The sequence below is a fragment of the Canis aureus genome, chromosome 1 (genome assembly GCF_053574225.1).
Source record: "Canis aureus isolate CA01 chromosome 1, VMU_Caureus_v.1.0, whole genome shotgun sequence".
In the NCBI taxonomy this organism is placed as follows: Eukaryota; Metazoa; Chordata; class Mammalia; order Carnivora; family Canidae; genus Canis; species Canis aureus.
The window spans coordinates 99,716,221-99,737,060 of NC_135611.1; the positions used below are offsets into that span (position 1 = coordinate 99,716,221).

The window sequence follows — 20,840 nt, forward strand, 5'->3', positions numbered from 1 at the left end:
AGTTACTATGTCCGCATCACTCACTGCAATCCAGACTCAGCATAGTCCCTATCAAAGCCCCAATTACATATTTTGAAGAAACAGAAAAGCCCACGCTAAAATTCATAAGGAATCTCAAGGGACTCCAAATAGGCAAAAGAAATTAGAAAAGAATAAGATTGGAGAACTCACACTTTCTCATTTCAAAAGTGAATTACAAAGCTACATTAATCAAAAGTGTGGTACTGGCCTGGACAGGAACATATAAAACAACAGAAGAGATCAGGGATCCAAGAAACAAAACTTTGCATTTACAGTCAAATAACTTTCAACAAAGGTGTCAACCTAGGAAAATCAGATATCCACATGCAAAAGAATGCAGGTGGACCCCTAGCTTTATAATGTATACAAAAGTTTAACTCAGGGCAGCCCCGGTGGCGGTGGCGCAGCGGGTTTGGCGCCGCCTGCAGCCTGGGGTGTGATCCTGGAGACTGGTGATCAAGTCCCACATCAGGCTCCCTGCATGAAGCCTGCTTCTCCCTCTCCCTCTGTCTGTGTCTCTGCCTCTCTTTGTGTGTCAATAAATAAATAAAATCTTTAAAAAAAAAGTTTAACTCAAATTGGATCAAACACCTAAACTTAAATTTACAAGCTTAAGCTATTCAATGTCTTTATGACATTGAATTTGACAATGATTTCTTGGATATGACAGCAAAATCACAGATAACAACAAAAATCAATAAACTAGATGTCATCAAAATTAAAAATTTTTGCACATCAAAGGATACTATCAAATGAAAAGACAATCCAAAGAATGGGGAAAAATATTTGTCAATTATATATTTGATAAAAGATTAGTATCTAGAATATATTTTTTAATCTCCTATAACTCAACAAGAAAAAAAAACCAATTTAAAAATGGGCAAAGAATTTATTTTTTTTAAATATGGCTTAATTTTTTTTTTAAGATTTATTTATTCATGACAGACACAGAAAGAGACAGAGACATAGGCAGAGGGAAAAACAGGTTCCCTGCGGAGAGCCCTCATATAAGACCCCATCCCATGACTCCAGGATCGAACCAAAGGCAGATGCTCAACTGCTGAGTCACCCAGATGTCCCAAAAAATTGGCCAAGAATTTAAATAGGCATCTCTCCAAAGATCTATCAATGGCACAAATAAGATCTATGCACATGAAAAGATGCTCAACCATCACTAATCATTAGGTAAATGCAAATCAAAATCACAATGAAAATACTACTTTACATCCATTAGATTGGCTATGAGCCCCAAAAATTAAAACAAAGACCCAAAACATTGGCAAGTATGTGGAGAAACTGGAAGCTTTATGCATTGTTATTGGGAATGTAAAATAATATAACCACTGTGGAAGAGAATATGAGGTGCTTCAGAAAATTGGACAGAATTACCATATATGACCCAACAATTCCATTTACAGGTATTTATGTGCTAGAACTGAAAGCAGGACTTGAACAGGTATCCGTACACTAATGTTCACAGACGCATTATTCACAATAATCCAAAGATAGAAATAAAGCAAATGTCCATCAAAAGATGAATGAATAAACAAAATGAGGGATATCCATACAGTGGAAGGATTATCATTCAGCCTTAGAAAGTAAGGAAATTCTTCACTGCGCTACAAAATGGATAAACCTTGAGAATATTATACTGAGAAAAATAAACCAAACAAAACGTATTAGATTTTATGATTCTGCTTAAATGAGATACCTAGAAATTCACAGAAACAGAAAATGGAATGGTGATTTCCAGGAGCTGGGAGAGGAGGGAATGCCAAGTTAGTACTTAGTGGGAACAGTTGCAGTTTGAGACCTAAGAAGTTCTGGAGATAAATATCGGTGATGGCTGCATAACAGAGTGACTTTCTTTCCATTCTAGTGAAGTATCACCAACAAAGACCAGCTCACAGAAGTACTAAATCCTTTACACTTTTACACCTGCCTTGAAAGCACCTAGAGGCAAATTAACTTTATAAATGGGACTAGCACTCACAATTCCCACAGCCTATTCAAATGTAGAAGTAAACCAGCTAGTTAGGTGGTGCATTACCACCACCGCCAGCATACTCCCAATCATGACTGTATTTTACCAGTTGTTGTGAAGCAGTTATTTCACTGTTCTCATGCAAGAGCACATGCCAGTAAACAACAGTAAGAGAATTCCTCCAGGGACCACAGTACAAGGTATAGGCATATTTCATCCTAAGAAAAATTCTGTGCCTGACAGGTTTTACTAGCTCAACCAAACAGAATGCAAATAATAACAGTAGTAGTGGTAATAGTAATAATGATAATAAAAAAGAATCCAAATAAATAGTACCAGTGATAAAAACAATAGTCATGAAGCATTATTAGTTAGCCTTTTGAGATACTATTCCGACTCTTTCAGAAGTGGATTTTGTGTGGACCACTGCTGTCAATATTGCTGCCATCCAACTAAGTAGAACGTGATGGATTATAATGCAGCCAAACATAATTCTAGTTATGCCAGAAAACAGAATAAAAGGAAGTCCTTGAATGTATCCGTATTAGACTTAAGAGTCATTACTATACCAGATTCAGGTTTCAATACTTAAACCTGAAATATACAATAATTAGAAACTCAAAATACACAGAGTATGACTCCGGAAGTAAAGATTATAGTGCTAGGTGATAAGACCACTATGATTACATTCTTTTCAGCATTTGTATTTTACTTCAAGTGCCCTTGACAGATTAATTTTTCAAAATGTGTATAAAATAAGAATATAACTGCTTCTTTCCAGATATCCCATAATACAAATGACTCACTGGTTTGTACAAAGGCATTCCTAAGACCTCATTTATTTCAAATAACTGCAAATTCCAGAAGCCAATGAAAATATTTTCTATTGTTTGAAAACTTTAAGGAAAGAATGTTATGTTAAATCCCCAAATTAATACCAGCTTCACTTTTTGGCTATGTTTAAATTTAAACTAGCTTCACTTTTCAAATATATTTAAATGTAAAAACTTCAAACTCACCTTCAAGTGTTGAAATGTGCGCTTACGATAGTCACACCACTCCACAAAAAAGCGTAGGCTTCGGAAAAACATCAATAGATCTCTTCTTTCTTCTGCTCTGTAGGAATAGAAGATTCTAGGATTCATAAATATCCTAAATGAATGCCTCATCCTGGCATTTTTAATCTTATTTTTTATATACCCTAAAGCTAAAAAAAGTACTTGATATATTTCTGTATTTTGAAATCTTGAGTATGTGCCCCTGTGTGGTTGCTAATTCTAATTTCTCAGTCTGAAATGCCATTTGCCCCATCTTAAAATGTTTAAATCCTATTTATTCATCTTTTAAGATATCACTCAAATACCACATTGTCCTTGAATTCTATTTGATGACCATGGTATATAATTAAAGACTAGGGACGCCTGGGTGGCTCAGTAGTTGAGCATCTGCCTTTGAGTTGGGGCATGATCCCGGGATCTGGGATCAAGTCCCATGTTGGGCTCCTTGCGGGAGGCCTGCTTCTCCCTCTGCCTGTGTCTCTGTCTCTCTGCGTCTCTGATGAATAAATAAATAAAAGCTTAAAAAAATAAATAAAGACTATTTCTGGTCTATATCCCTTGTTTCGGGCATAGAGCTTCCAAAACACTTGGAATTCCTTAGTGACAAGTATGTATCTCTTATGTTAATGAGGTGACAACTGGTGGCCCCTAGATAGCCTCAGGATGGGGGCTGGCCACCACAAAGACTAACCACATGCTTAGCAGATTTGAAATTTGGGCCAACCAGACCTCCAGAAAGGACAGGGGGCTGGAGTAGTTTCATCACCAGGCCAATCATCCCATCAACTATGCCACTGTAATGAAAACTGAACAAAAATTCTACACAATAAAGCTCAGTGGAGCTTTCTGGTTGGTGAACATACTGATGTGCCAGGAGGCTGATATGCTTAGATTCCACAGGGAGAGGGCCTAGAACCTCTAGGTTTTTCCTTCTCCAACCCACTCAACCTGCCCCATATCTTGACTTACAGACTGCTTCCATCTGCCTATTCCTGGGTATAGCTTTTACAATAAAATGATAATCTTTACTATAATACTCTCAGTGAGTTTTCTTAGTCCCTCTGACAAACTAGCAAATCTGAGTGGGTTGTGGGAAGTACAGATGGTCCCTGATGCTTGTGTATGGCGTCTGAAACGGGCAGTCTTGTTCAGGACTTTGTCATTAACCTGGCAGGTCTGCACTAAATCTGAGTAGTTGGTGTCAAGACTGAATTGAATTACAGGACATTCCAGTTGGTGTCAGAGATTATTGTCTGAACAATGACCTCACCCCCACACCATGTCCTATTTCAAAATAGCTAGAAATAATTTCATTCCTATTTTCTGCGAGCTCCCATGGAATTTATCTCGATGCTCTTAATACTCTACCTATTGTTTTACAAATTGCTTAAAAATAAGCAATTTGTAGGCAAAATGAGCGTATTCACTTATCCATTCATTCAATAAATGATTGTGGGAGTTGAGTTCCCATACTAGTCATGATGGAGTAGCACACTCCACCTGAACATTCCAATTAGAAGTTAGAAACATGGCCATTAACACACAAAGCAAATATCGGAAGACTCTGAAATGTGGACAAAGGAGGACAGGAATGGGTAAGAAACTTCAGGAATTAAGGGAGGATTGGGTGATAAGTTCCTTGGGGTTTACTTTTGCCTCCTGTATATCCCAATCTGGATGCCACAGCAGACTGTGACTCAGAACTGCCAAAGGTTGGAGTGAAAAGAAGGAGGAGAGGAGAGGAGAGGGGAGGGGAGGGGAGAGGGGAGGGGAGGGGGGAGAGGGGAGGGGAGAGGGGAGGGGAGAGGGGAGAGGGGAGGGGAGAGGGGAGGGGAGAGGGGAGAGGGGAGGGGAGAGGGGAGGGGAGAGGGGAGGGGAGAGGGGAGAGGAGAGGGGAGAGGGGAGAGATCTCAAGGAAAGATTATTCCCTCTAGCCAACAGGGGTCGTATAAAACGAGTAAAGGAGGTACACTGCTGTTGGTGATGCATTTTTGGGTTTAACACCAAAAGCTAAGGCAACAAAACCAAAACCAAAATAAGGATCATATCAAACTAAAAAACTTCTGCACAGCAAAGGAAATCAACCATAAAATGAAAAGGCAACCTATTGAAGGGAAAACATATTGGCAAAACATGTATCTGATAAAGAGTAGATAACCAAAATATACAAAGAACTCAAATTTTGAATAGCTCCTCACAATCCCAGTACAGTTCTTTCTGCCCAAGGGTCCTATCACTGTGCTTTAATAAAACCATCTTTTTGCACCTCCCCCCACAAAAAAAAAAAAAAAAGGAAAAAAGGAACTCATAAAACTCAATAGCAAAAAACTACAATCAGATTACAAAATAGGCAGAGGATCTGAATAGACATTTTTCCAGAGAAGATACACAAATGGCCAGCAGACACATGAAAAAAGGCTCAACATCACATTTGGAAAAATGGAAATCAAAACCACAAGAGATCACCATGTACCTATCAGAACAGTATCAAAAAGACAAGAAACAACAGGTGTTGGTGAGGATGTGGAAAAAAGAATCCTCATGCACTGTTGGTGGAATAACACAAACTGGGGCAATTTATAGGAATATACATTGCTGTACTGTGGAAAAAAGTGTGGAAGTTCCTCAAAAAATTAAAATTAGAAGTACCACATGGTCCAGCAATTCCACTTCTGGGTATCTAAGATAAATGAATACACTAACTCAAAAAGGTATGTGCACCTCCAAGTCCACTGGCAACATTATATACAATAGCCAAGACATGGAAACCACATAACTGCCTATCAATGAATGGACAGATAAAGAAATTCTGGTATATAATAAACACAATGGAAAATTATTCAGCCATAAGTAAGAAGGCAATCCTGTCATTTGCAACAACATAATGGGACCCTGAAGGCATTCTGTTAAAGTGAAATAAAATCACACAAAGACAAATATCACATAATATTAATTACATGTGAGATCTTAAAGAAACAAACAGATACAGAGACTAAGATTGGTGGTTGCCAGAGGGAGGAGTGGGGAGTGGACAAAATGAGTGAAGGTGATCAAACATGCATTTAGAAAAATAAATGAGTCATGGGGATGTAACATTCAGCATGGTGACTATAGTTAATATTACCATATTATATATTTATTTAAAAGTTGCTCAAAGTATAAACGTTAAAAGTTCTCTTCAGAAAAACAAATTGTGGTGTTGGATGTTAATCAGTCTTACTGTAATGATTTTACAATATATTATATATTGAATCATTATGCTCTACACCTAAAATGAAGACAGTGTTATATGCCAACTAAACCTTAGTTTTAAAAAAAATCCAACATTCAAAATCAAGCAATTTAATCCACTGAACATAATGTTTTAAGTTTCCTCCATGATTTATTACTTAATGGCAAAAGTTTTCAAAAATTAGGGAATAAAATTTTTGAAGTGGTGGTGGGAGTGTGGGCATGCAGAACAGAACCCTAACACCCAAGGGGTTCCCCTTCCTCCCAACCAGCCAACTGGCACTGCTGACAAGAAGCAAAAGCCAGCAAAGAAGCAGAATTGTCACCTCCTGATGGAATGCTGCAGCTGGGAGACTGTGGAAAGAGGATGTGTCTACTTGCCCGACCTGACACCAAGCAAAACCAAGACAAGAGGAGATGCCGTCCCCACCCTCCACCAGAATGGCTCCTGCAAACACAGCAAGATGCTTTGTTAACCTTTCCCACCCTCTACTAAGTGATCCCAAGCACAGAGTGGGGAAAATCAGGGAGAAGGAACTTAGAAAGGGATCCTTTACATCTGTGTATGAAGTCCTGAGATCACTACTGAGTGGCCCTCACACAAAACTGACCAGAAACAATGAAGCAAAAATACCAAGAACTGAAATACACAGCAGAATACTGCCCAGAATTCAGAGTGGCCTCAGGGCCATATATGAGAGGGGCAAACCACAACAGTCCATAAACTATAACAGCCCTTAAACTATCGACCATAAGAGTGAGCCAGGATATGGGTCTGAATAAAACTGTGTTGACAAGGACAACTGCTAAAATGGCAAAGTAGAGACTGTGAGGACAGTCCTTCCCCAGTAACACCAAAAATCCCCACATACCGGTCAGAATCACACTTATGGGAAATTGGGAAGATAGTAAAATGTTTATAGCAACGCAGCACACACATAACCAGAAGGAAAGGCTGTAGTGTTCTAGCTTATGCTAACCATGTCTACAACCCGAGCATCCTGCTTTCTCTGTGGAACCTCATCTTGGCCACAGCACACTGGACCTTGTTCCCAAAGAACTGTGTTTCTTTTGTGTTCCCAATTGAGTTCTGTTTGTTTGGATTGGTCTGTAAGGTCCCTGAAGACTAATGGAAGGGGCCTGATAATTCTCCACATAACTCATAACTTTCCTCAACACATAACCTTGCAGAGGACATTTCTCAAAGATACTGAGAGTCAAACGAAGAAGCCAGTGCCAACTGGCACAAAATAACAATAAGAGAAACAACAGACACGTTGAAAGCCAAGGGAGGAAATGGTGTAGAGTGAGAATCTTTAGAAAATAAGGAATAAGGAGGAACTGGAAAACCACACGAATATACAGGGCAGGAAGTATAATCAGGAAAGACCTGAGACAATCACACACTTTCATGTCTGGCCGTCTTTAAGCTCAAGACAAACAGGGAATCAAGGCAAAGGCAGAGTGTGGAAAGGCCTCACTAAGTGCAAAAGCAATGTCCCAACACACAGCCAGAATGCAGAGACCAGAGAGAAAATATTTTTGCTTTTGGTTTTTTCGTGTGTGTGTGTGAATATTCAAAATGTCCACATTCGGGATCCCTGGGTGGCGCAGCGGTTTGGCGCCTGCCTTTGGCCCAGGGCGCGGTCCTGGAGACCCAGGATCGAATCCCACATCGGGCTCCCGGTGCATGGAGCCTGCTTCTCCCTCTGCCTGTGTCTCTGCCTCTTTCTCTCTCTCTCTCTGTGTGACTACTATCATAGATAAATAAAAAATTAAAAAAAAAAAATGTCCACATTCAACAACCACAAAAAATTTAAGCTTGCAATAAAATGACACAGCTACAAGAAGAAAAAAAAGTTAAAAGAAACTGTCCTCAAGGAAACACGAACAAATGGAACTACTACACAGACTTTATTATTATTATTAAAGATTTTATTTACTCATGAGAGACACACAGAGAGAGAGGCAGAGGGAGAAGCAGGCTCCATGCAGGGAGCCAGATGTGGGACTCGATCCAGAGACTCCAGGATCACTCCCTGGGCCGAAGGCAGGCACTAAACTGCTGAGCCACCCAGGCATCCCACTACACAGACTTTAAATCAACATGTCCTCAATATGTTCACAGAACTCAAGGAAACCAAAAGAATAATATGTATGACAAGGAATATTAATTAAGAGACATTAGAAAAAGGAAACAAAAATCTTAGAGCCAAAAATGATATGAAAAATTCACTAAAGGGTTGGACATATTTCAGCAGAGAATCCTCAGAATGACAAGATGTAACTCATCAGATAAGGAATCATGAGTAAAATTAATTGCTGATTTATCATCAACAACCATGAAGGACAGAGACATTGGGATGACAAAGTGCTAAAAGAAAAAGAGTTAACCAAAATTTCTATGTCTGGCAAAACTACCATTTAGGAATGAAGGATAAATCAAGACATTCTCTGGTATCAAAAAGCTGAGGGACTTCATGATTAATATACCTGACCTACAAGAAATGCTAAAGAAATCCTTCAGGCTACAATGAGAGAATACTGCATAGTAACTCAAAGTCGTTTTTTTTTGTTTTGTTTTTTTTTAAAGATTTTATTTATTCATGAGAGACACAGAGACAGAAAGGCAGAGAACACAGGCAGAGGGAGAAGCAGGCTCCATGCAGGGAGCCCGACATAGGACTCAATCCCAGGGCTCCAGGATCAGGCCCCGGGCTGAAGGCAGCGCTAAACTGCTGAGCTACCCGGGCTGTCCCTATGCATTTGTTTTTAAATCATATAGGAAAAAAGTGGGGTTATAAATCAAAAGTACATTAATATTATATTTGTAATTTACCTGTTTAACCAGTGTTCTTTATTTCTCCCTAAGACTTTGAGTTACGGGCAGCCTGGGTGGCTCAGCAGTTTAGCGCCACCTTCAGCCCAGGGAGCTATCCTGGAGACCCGGGATCAAGTCCTAGGTCAGGCTCCCTGCATGGAGCCTGCTTCTCCCTCTGCCTGTGTCTCTGCCTCTCTCTCTCTCTCTCTCTCTCTCTCTCTCATGAATAAATAAAATCTTAAAAAAATAAAAATAAAAAAATGCATAGAGCAATAATGTGAAATTTATGTTAATAAGAATGCTATGTATAAAAGTGTAATCCATCATCCTAACAATATACAAGAGAAGGAAAGAGAAGGAAACAGTTTTTGCATACCTCTGAAAATAAGTTGATATTCATTCACACTAGGTTGTTACAAGTCTAAGATGTTAATTGTAATTCTTAAGGGAACCAGACAGTAACTAAAAACTACACAAATAAGAAAGGAAAGAGGAATCAAAATGGGGCACTCTGGGGACCCCAGGGTGGCTCCGTGGTTGAGCGTCTGCCTTCTGCTCAGGGCATGATCCTGGGGTCCTGGGATCAAGTCCCATATCAAGCTCCACGCAGAGAGCCTGCTTCTCCCTCTGCCTGTGTCTCTGCCTCTCATGAATAAATAAATAAAATCTTAAAAACGGGGCGGGGGGGGGACTATGAAAATCAATTCAACATAGAAGAAGTTAGCAATAGAGGAATAAAAATGTCATGGCACATAGACAACAAACAGCAAAATGTCAGAAGCATATACTTCTTCATCATTAATTATTTTTAAACATAAGTGGATTAAACTCTCCAACTAAAAGTCCAATTGGCAGAATGAATTTTTAAAAATATGATCGAGTGCTCGCTTTGGCAGCACATATACTAAAATTGGAACGATACAGAGAAGATTAGCATGGCCCCTGCGCAAGGATGACACGCAAATTCGTGAAGCATTCCATATTTTTAAAAAAATTAAAAAATAAAAATAAAAATAAAAATATGATCGAAAAAACAAAATAAAAAAATAAAAACATGATCCATCTGTATGCTGTCCATAAGAAACTCATTTTGGAGACATATACATACACTAAAGATTAAAAAAGTAAAAGGCGGGATCCCTGGGTAGCGCAGCGGTTTGGCGCCTGCCTTTGGCCCAGGGCGTGATCCTGGAGACCTGGGATCGGAATCCCACGTCGGGCTCCCTGCGTGGAGCCTGCTTCTCCCTCTGCCTGTGTCTCTGCCTCTCTCTCTCTCTGTGTGTGACTATCATGAATAAATAAATAAAATCTTTAAAAAAAAAAAAAAAAGGTAAAAGGCTTAAAAAAGATACTCCATGCAAATAATAACCAAAAGAGAGCTGGGGTGACTATACTATAATCTGACAAAACAGAATTTAAATAAAAAATTGTTACAAGAGGCAAAGATTTACATTATATACTGATACAGGGGTCAATTCATCAAGAGGATACAAACATATCTTATAAATATATAAGATCCTTTGCTCTAACAAAGGATCCCGAAATATATAAAGGATCACCCGACAGAATTAAAGGGAGAAATAAGCAGTTCCGTGACAACTGGACATTTCAATGCCCTACTTTTATCAACAGATACAACTAGACAGAAGATCACTAAGAAAATATAGGATCTGAGCAACAGTATAAACCATTAGATTCAACAGACATAAGAACCATGCCACCCAACAACAGCATAATACATATTGTTCTCAAGTGCACATGAAACATTCTCAGGACAGACCATATGTTTTGTTTGATCACAAAACAAGTCTTGATATACTTTTAGAAGATAAAATCATACAAAATATCTTTTCCAACTACAATGGCATAAAACTAGGGAGTTGATAAGGAAAAATGAAAAATTCACCAATATGTGGAAATTAGACATACTCTTCAACAACCAATGGATCAAAGAATAACAAAGAAAATTAGAAAATAATCTGACACAAATGAAAACACAAGATAGAAAACTTATATAGAGGGGATCCCTGGGTGGCGCAGCGGTTTAGCGCCTGCCTTTGGCCCAGGGCGCGATCCTGGAGACCCGGGATCGAATCCCACGTCGGGCTCCTGGTGCATGGAGCCTGCTTCTCCCTCTGCCTGTGTCTCTGACTCTCTCTCTCTCTCTCTCTCTGTGTGACTATCATAAATAAATAAAAAATAAAATAAAAAAAAAAGAAAACTTATATAGAGCAAAAGCAGTGGAAAGAGAAAAATTTATAACTATAAACACCAATATTAAAAAAAAAGAAGGAAAGTCCTATCAATAGCCTTACTTTATACTCTAGAAAAACAGAAAAGCAAACTGAAAACTGCTGGTAGAAGGAAAGAAATAGTAAAGACTAAAACAGATATAATGCAATAGAGAACAGAAAAATAAACAAAACCAAAATTTGTATTTGTTTTTTGGAAAAAAAAATTTTTAAAACACCTAACTAATTAGGTGGACTAAGAAAAAAAGACAATTCAAATTACCAAAATCAGAAATGAATCTGGGCAATATTATTAATGATCTTACAGAAATAAAAAGGATTACAGGAGAATGCTATAAACAATGTATGGCAACTAAATTAGATACCCTGAATGAAATCTGCAAACTCTTAACAATATACAAACTACCAAAACTGACTCAAGAAGAAATAGAAAATCTGAATACACTTGTAACAAGTAAAGAGACAGAATCAATCACTGAAGTTTCCCAGAAAAGAAATGTCCAGGACCAGATGTTTTCACTGGTGAACTCTCCTAAACACTTATGGAAGAAATAACATTAATCATTCTCAGACTCTGAAAGAAAAGTAAAAAGAGAAAAAGAACACGAGGCCAGCACTGTTCCAATACAAAAGCCAGACAAACATCACAAAGGAAGAAAATTATGAATTGACACCCTTAAATACAGACAAATGTAATCACTTATATATATATATATTTTTTTTTTTTAAAGATTTTATTTATTCATGAGACAGACAGAGAGAGAGAGGCAGAGACACAGGCAGAGGGAGAAGCAGGCTCCATGAGGAAGCCCAATGCAGGACTTGATCTGGGGTCTCCAGGATCAGGCCCTGGGCTGAAAGTGGCACTAAACCACTGAGCCACCTGGGCTGCCCATCACTTACATTTCTATACAAGTGATGAACGATATGAAAATAAAACAACTCAAAAAAAAAAAAAACTCAATTTATAATGCCATCCAAAAGAATGAAACACATAGGAATAAATCCATCCAAGGTCATCAAAACTTGTATACTGCAAACTTCAAAACATTACTGAAAGATATTTAAGTAAGCCTAGAGTCTGCTGGAGATTGCCCCTCCCCCTGCTTGTGGTCTCACACACACACACACACACACACACACACTCTCTCTCTCTCTCTCTCTCTCTCAATCAATCAATATTTTTGTAAAAAAAAACAATCTGTGTTCATCGTCAGGAGACTTAACACTATTAGATGTAAATATATTTCAAAGTTGTCTACAGATTCAATGCAATCCCTATCAAAATCCCCATGGCCTCTTTTTGCACAAATAGAAATCCAACCTTAAAATTCATAGGAATTCAAAACAATCTCAAAAAAGGAGGAGAAAATAGGGAAGGAGGACTCCTACTTCCCTACATCAAAACATACTACAAATCAACAGTTGTCAAGACAGTATGGAGGGCAGCCCCGGTGGCAAGCGGTTTAGCGCCACCTGCAGCCCAGGGAGTGATCCTGGAGACCTGGGATCAAGTCCCTCGTCAGGCTCCCGGCCTGGTGCCTGCTTCTCCCTCTGCCTGTGTCTCTGCCTCCCTCCCTCTCTCTCTCTGTCTCTATGAATAAATAAGTAAAATCTTAAAAAAAAAAAAAAGTATGGAATCAGTAAAAACATAAACATATAGATAACTGGAATAAAATTAAGTCCAGAAATAAAATAACGATCTATGTTCAATTTGTTTGACAAGGGTGCCAAAACCATTCAATGGCGTAAGAATATTCCCTTCAAAAACACGCAGGGATGAGAGGATGTTTAACTGCAAAAGAATTAAAGTGGCACCTTTACTTTTACACCATATGCAAAATTTAACTCAAAATGGATCAAAGGACTAAATACAGAACTAAAGTATAAAACTCTAAAAAGAGGGATCCCTGGGTGGCTCAGCGGTTTAGCGCCTGCCTTCAGCCCAGGGTATGATCCTAGAGTCCCAGGATCGAGTACCACATCGGGCTCCCTGCATGGAGCCTGCTTCTCCCTCTGCCTGTATCTCTGCCTCTCTCTCTCTCTCATGAATAAATAAAATCTTTTTTAAAAATAAAAAGAATGCAGAGAAGCAAATATTTAACCTTGAATTTGGCTATGGTTTCTTAAATATAACAGTAAAATGATGAACATCAAAATAAAAAATAATGTAGACTTTATAAAACTTAAAACTTTTGTGCAAAAGATATTTATCAAAATAGTAAAAAGTAGTAGTAAAAAGACAAATTACATGGTGGCATTTGGAAAACCTGTATCTGATAGGTGTCTGGTTCCCAGAATGAATACTCTTAAAATCCATTGTAAAAATCATTAAAATGCTACAACAAGCTATCATGAATATTGTTGAAAAAATGTAAAAATAACATTTTTACAGAAATAATTTTTTTTAAAAAGTCAAATGAATAATTTAGAACTGAAAAATACAATAACTTTTTATTTTTATTTCGTTTTTATTTATTTGAGAGAGAGAGAGCATGAGTGGGGGACAGAGTGAGAGGGAAAAGCAAACCCCCTGATGAGCAGGAAGCCTGACACAGGATTCCATCCCAGAACCTAGATATCATGACCTGAGCCCAAGGCAGACGCTTAACCAACCGAGCCACCTAGGCATCCCAAAAATACAATAATTTAAATACAAATCTCACCAAATGAGTTCAATAGCAGAATGGAGGTGGTAGGGGAAAGATTCTGTGAACCGAAAGATATATCAACAGAAATTATCCAGTATCAACAAAGAAAACAGATTTTGGGGAAAAAAGAGTTCTTCTAGAAGTTGTGAAATAATAATGAAAGGTTTAACCTTCATGTCATCAGTCTCATAAGGAACAGGGAAAAAGACCTGGAGCTAAAAAATATTATCATTCACATAGTTTCCTTTAGCTCCTTGAACATTTTTAAAATACCTAATTTAAAGTCTGGCAAATCCAACGGCACCTGGGTGGCTCAGTGGATTGAGCAACCAACTCTTGATTTCAACTTAGGTCATGATCTCAGGGTCACAAGATTGTACCCCAAATTCAGCCCTGTGATTGGTGGAGAATCTGCTTGGAATTCTCTTTCTCTCTTTCCCTCTACCCCTTCACCCCTAACTCTCAAATCTTTAAAAAAAAAATTCTTTCTCTCTTTGTTCCTCCTATATACCTCCAACCTCCACTTGTTCCTCCCCCACTCCCCCCTTTAAAAAATATTAAAAAGATGAAGTCCTACATCTGGATTTCCTCAGGGACAGTTTCTATTGATTAATTGCTTTTTTTCACCAGGCCATACTTTCTTGTTTTGGTTTTTGTTTTGCAGGTCTTCTAATTTTTGTTGAAAACTGAACATTTTAAATATAGTAATAATTCTTTAAATCAGATTCCCCTTCTCTCCAGGGCTTGTTGTGTTTTTTTGTTCTTTTTGTTTGTACAGTAACTTTTCTGAACAAATCTTTACAGTCTATACTCTGCTGTGTGGCTACTCAAGTCTCTGCTCAGCTACTATGTGACAAAGATTTATTCTATCTCCTAGAACCTATGTGTCTCTCAGTCTCTGCCAAGGGACTCTCTGTATGCCGTGGGGCACATCTTCAGCACTCAGCAAGGTGAATGACAAAGCTCCTTTTGCCTTCACTTGCTACTTCCACAGAACCTCACAATCAACCAGGAGTGAAAAAAGTAGTCAATGCCATCTCAAGTGTCTCCTGCACATGAAGACGACCCTCGACATACACACACTGATGTTCCAGATTCTCAGAAATATATCAGAAGTTTCAAAGTCCTTATGGTGATCCCATTCTCTAGCTTTTCCTTTTAAGATTTTTACTTAACCTATTAATTCCCCCAACTGTTAATGCTCCACCTCAGGCAGCCATAAAGTTTAAAACTGCTTCAACGGTTTAGCGCCTGCCTTTGGCCCAGGGCGCGCGCGATCCTGGAGTCCCGGGATCAAGTCCCACGTCGGGCTCCTGGCATGGAGCCTGCTTCTCCCTCCTCCTGTGTCTCTGCCCCCCCCCCATCATAAATAAATAAATAAACCTTTAAAAAATAAAAAATAAATAAAACTGCTTCAAAATATCTTCAACAGTGTGGAATCAGAAAAGACCCCGAATACCCGAATAGCCAGGGGAATTTTAAAAAAGAAAACCATATCTGGGGGCATCACAATGCCAGATTTCAGGTTGTACTACAAAGCTGTGGTCATCAAGACAGTGTGGTACTGGCACAAAAACAGACACATAGATCAATGGAACAGAATAGAGAACCCAGAAGTGGACCCTGAACTTTATGGTCAACTAATATTCGATAAAGGAGGAAAGACTAAAAAAAAAAAAAAAAAAAAAAAAGGAGGAAAGACTATCCATTGGAAGAAAGACAGTCTCTTCAATAAATGGTGCTGGGAAAATTGGACAGCCACATGCAGAAGAATGAAACTAGACCACTCTCTTTCACCATACACAAAGATAAACTCAAAATGGATGAAAGATCTAAATGTGAGACAAGATTCCATCAAAATCCTAGAGAAGAACACAGGCAACACCCTTTTTGAACTCGGCCACAGTAACTTCTTGCAAGATACATCCACGAAGGCAAAAGAAACAAAAGCAAAAATGAACTATTGGGACTTCATCAAGATAAGAAGCTTTTGCACAGCAAAGGATACAGTCAACAAAACTCAAAGACAACCTACAGCATGGGAGAAGATATTTGCAAATGACATATCAGATAAAGGGCTAGTTTCCAAGATCTATAAAGAACTTATTGAACTCAACACCAAAGAAACAAACAATCCAATCATGAAATGGGCAAAAGACATGAACAGAAATCTCACAGAGGAAGACATAGACATGGCCAACATGCATATGAGAAAATGCTCTGCATCACTTGCCATCAGGGAAATACAAATCAAAACCACAATGAGATACCACCTCACACCAGTGAGAATGGGGCAAATTAACAAGGCAGGAAACAACAAATGTTGGAGAGGATGCGGAGAAAAGGGAACCCTCTTACACTGTTGGTGGGAATGTGAACTGGTGCGGCCACTCTGGAAAACTGTGTGGAGGTTCCTCAAACAGTTAAAAATAGACCTGCCCTACGACCCAGCAATTGCACTGTTGGGGATTTACCCCAAAGATACAGATGCAATGAAACGCCGGAACACCTGCACCCCGATGTTTATAGCAGCAATGGCCACGATAGCCAAACTGTGGAAGGAGCCTCGGTGTCCATCGAAAGATGAGTGGATAAAGAAGATGTGGCTTATGTATACAATGGAATATTACTCAGCTATTAGAAATGACAAATACCCACCATTTGCTTCAACATGGATGGAACTGGAGGGTATTATGCTGAGTGAAGTAAGTCAGTCGGAGAAGGACAAACATATGTTCTCATTCATGTGGGGAATATAAATAATAGTGAAAGGGAATATAAGGGAAGGGAGAAGAAATGTGTGGGAAATATCAGAAAGGGAGACAGAACGTAAAGACTGCTAACTCTGGGAAACGAACTAGGGGTGGTAGAAGGGGAGGAGGGCGGGGGGTGGGAGTGATTGGGTGACGGGCACTGGGGGTTATTCTGTATGTTGGTAAATTGAACACCAAAAAAAAAAAAAAAAAGACAAAGTAGATTCAGCTCCAAGGCAAATTTCGGTTTTCCCACTGAATGCACAAACAGAACTAGTAGAAAAAAATTTTTTTCAGCGTACCCAACAAAAAGTTTGTTATTTCTATATCTGACACGATATGATTAGGTTATGATGACTGGCCTGTGTCCACACTATGCCTTATCTCCAAGTAGACTTCAATGATTTTTTAAAGAAAGAATGAAGAGATAAAACTTAATTGGATGGAGAGATAAAACTTAGTGGATGTTAATACTTTACTTGTAGAATATTAATAATATTTATGGGAATTTAAATTAATGTTATAAAATCTAAAATAAATAATTCTAAAGTAAAATATTTATATATATCTTCAACAAATGCTCCCAAAGAAAAGTCTTTTGCACTGGATGAGCTCTACATCAGGTCCAGTAAATAGAGTATGGCAAGTGAGCTCTTTCAGAGAACTAAGTAAAACAGGTCAAATAATAGTTCACTGGGAAGGAGTCTTAGTTTTTGTTTTGATTTTATTCAAATTTAATTACTTAACATATAATGTAGTATTAGTTTCAGAGGCAGAGTTCAGCGATTCATCAGTCTTATATAAGACCTAGTGCTCATCCCATCACGTACCCTCCTTCATGCCCATCACCTGTTTACCCATCCCCCCACCACACTCCCCTCCAGTGACCCTCACTTTGTTTCCTATGATTAAGAATCTCTTGGGATCCCTGGGTGGCGCAGCGGTTTGGCGCCTGCCTTTGGCCCAGGGCGTGATCCTGGAGACCCGGGATCGAATCCCACATCGGGCTCCCGGTGCATGGAGCCTGCTTCTCCCTCTGCCTGTGTCTCTGCCTCTGTCTCTCTCTGTATCTGTCATAAATAAATAAAATATTAAAAAAAAAAGAATCTCTTATGGTTTGTCTCCTTCTCTGATTGTCTTATTTTCTCCTCTCTTCCCCTATGATCCTCTGTTTTGTTTCTTTCTTAGATTCCACACGAATGAGATCATACAGTAACTGTCTTTTCTGATTGACTTATTTTGCTCAGCATAATATCCTCTAGTTCCATCCACTGGTTGCAAATGGCAAGATTTCATTATTTTGATGGCTGAGCAGTATTCCATTGTGTGTGTGTGTGTGTGTGTGTGTGTGTGTGTGTATCACATCTTCTTTACCCATTCATCTGTCGAAGGGCATCTGGATTCTTTCCATAGTTTGGCTTTTGTGGACATAGCTGCTATTAACTATGGGGTACAGGTACCCCTTTGGATCATTACATTTGTATCTTTGGGGTAAATATCCAGTAGTGCAATTGCTGGGTTAGGGTAGCTTTATTTTCAACATTTTGAGGACCCTCCACACTATTTTCCAGAGTGGCTGCACCAGTTTGTATGCCCATCAACAGTGTACCCAGGTTCCCCTTTCTCGACATCCTTGCCAACACCTGTGTTTCCTGATTGGTTAATTTTAGCCATTCCAACTACTGTCAGGTGGTATCTCACAGTGGTTTTAATTTGTATTTCCCTGATGACAAGTGACGTGGAACATTTTTTCATGCGTCTGTTGGCCATTTGTAGGTCTTCTTTGGACAAATGTCTGTTCATGTCTTCTGCCCATTTCTTGATTGGATTATTTGTTCTTTGGGTATTGAGTTTGGTAAGCTCTTTATAGATTTTGGATACTAACCCTCTATCTGATATGTCATTTGGAAATAACTTCTTCCATTCTGTCAGTTGTCTTTTTGTTTTGTCAAGTGTTTCCTTCCCCGGAGAATTCTACCAAACATTTAAAGAACTAATACTTATTCTTCTGAAGCTGTTTCAAATATAGAAATGGAAGGAAAACTTACAAACTCTATGAGGCTAACATTACCTTGATCCCCAAACCAGACAAAGATCCCACCAAAAACGAGAATTACAGACCAATATCCCTGCTGAATATGGATGCGAAAATTCTTACCAAGGTACTAGCTAATAGGAACCTATAGTACATTAAAAGCATTATTCACCATGACCAAATGGGATTTATTCCAGGGCTACAAGAGTGGTTCAACATCCACAAATCAACAGGATATAACACATCAATATAGAAAGGATAAGAACCATATTATCCTCTCAATAGATACAGAGAAAGTGTTTGACAAAGTACATCATCCTTTCTTGATTAAACCTCTCCACAGAGTAGGGAGAGAGGGAACATATCTTAATATTATAAAAGGGAAGGAGTCTTTGAAGTAATCTCAACTATTCTGCTCCTGCTCCCTCTGGTGGCTCACAGGCTTGATGGTTGCACCATGATTACAGGCTACCACAGAGCTGGTAAGGGACTATTGGAAACAGGGCATTGAAGAAACCACTTACCAAGGTTCTGCTATTTTTCCTAAATAAATGCTCCCTGGATTACTGCTAGACTTCAGTTCCTTTCTAATGTTCTGAACAATCTGATTCTGACACCTCTGGCCAGTTTTCTTGTTGCTTTCATGGAGGAGAGAATCTTCAAATGTACTTACTTACTCTATTAGTTTCACTGATAATCCATGCCTTGAATTTTAAAAAGACTCAAAAAGGGCTCTGTATTGACCATGTGGTTTCTGTATTCTGATACTTTAACATATGAAGCCTTAAGGACCCTGCAGGAACCATCCCTGTCAAGGTTACAAGGTGTGAGCATGCTTTTCTTTTCTAAGGTAGGCTCCACGCCCAGTGCCCAGTGTGGAGCCCAACATGGGTCTTGAACTTACTACCAAGAGATCAAAACCTGAGTCAAAACCAAGAGACAGCCATTCAACCAAGCCACAGAGGCACCTCAAGTATGCTTTTCAAACACGATGCAACCAGTCCACACCCCAACACCACCTTTATCAAGCTCCCAAATTCTGGTGGCCATCTACCTGCTCTAATTACCCAGTATCAGGTACGAGACAACCAGAGACAACCCCTATGCCCCAGAGCCTCCTGAAATTATTTAAACTAGTTAAGTGTAAGCCTATTCACCTTGCCTCACCTATTCCTTCCCTCAAAAACCACTACCATAATCCCCATCTCCCTCTGCCTCCAAACCAATGCCAGTGCTTCTCCCTGGGGCCCAAGGTGAGATGGTGTGCTCTTCCTCTTGTTGGGAACTGTAACAAACTATCTTTTCGATGGCAACTATCTTCACATCTGTTGGCCTTACCATACTCAACTAATAAAACCTATTAAAATAGGCTCCCATGCATTTATTTTAACCTTTCCATATTAGCCATGCAGTACACAAAGCACAGATGTATATCAAATGTAAGATGCTGGCTCCTGTACAGAGCAAAAGGACTACCCCAGAATATATAAATAGCAGTAGTGAGGTTTATTTTCTCCAATCTTGGTCATTCAGGCAAATGGTCCCTTAGCAAGTGATAAACTCACTGGGGCTGCTCTTCAGGGAGACCTCACCAAATTGGTCTTCATGCAGCTAGAGTTATACTATAGTGCTTTTTCTGTGATGGTGACCATTGTGAGGCAGCTCATGATCACTGAACAAATGATGCTCTAAAGCCACTTTGAAGCTAGTCTTAGTGAGCTTAGGATGACATCTCCACAAAGGCTCCTGTGTAAGTCAGCACAGTCAGCACAAACTGAAATGTGATTCATGAGAAATGAGCATGTGTGTACTGTTCATTCATGGTACCTGTACAATGATTAATCTGAGTAGTTTCTTTCCAAATTGCTTCCAGTTATGGCTTTGTATGATTTTCTGTGTTGTCTTCTTTTCCCTGAAGGGAGTGCTTTTCCAAAAAAACAAAACAAAACAAAATCCCAAAAAATCCAGCATCTGACACACAGAATTCATTCTTGAGGAATCTTTGTAACTAGATCAGTTGAGTATATTGTAAAT

General features: G+C 39.0%; 1 protein-coding gene and 1 non-coding gene across 5 annotated transcripts in view; one reads left to right on the plus strand and one right to left on the minus strand.

Annotated features, from left to right (window-relative positions):
- The window catches only part of CENPP (centromere protein P), a 222,945-nt gene that overhangs the window by 158,761 nt on the left and 43,344 nt on the right, over positions 1–20,840 (minus strand). For all 4 annotated transcript variants that reach the window (XM_077911155.1, XM_077911128.1, XM_077911137.1 and 1 more), the window contains one exon: positions 3,025–3,121. In XM_077911155.1, the coding sequence (XP_077767281.1) occupies positions 3,025–3,121 (97 nt within the window). The remainder of the gene's footprint in view (positions 1–3,024; positions 3,122–20,840) is intronic.
- Positions 9,996–10,102, plus strand: LOC144289669 (U6 spliceosomal RNA). The gene has a single exon (XR_013357534.1). It is a non-coding gene; the product is annotated as a U6 spliceosomal RNA (small nuclear RNA).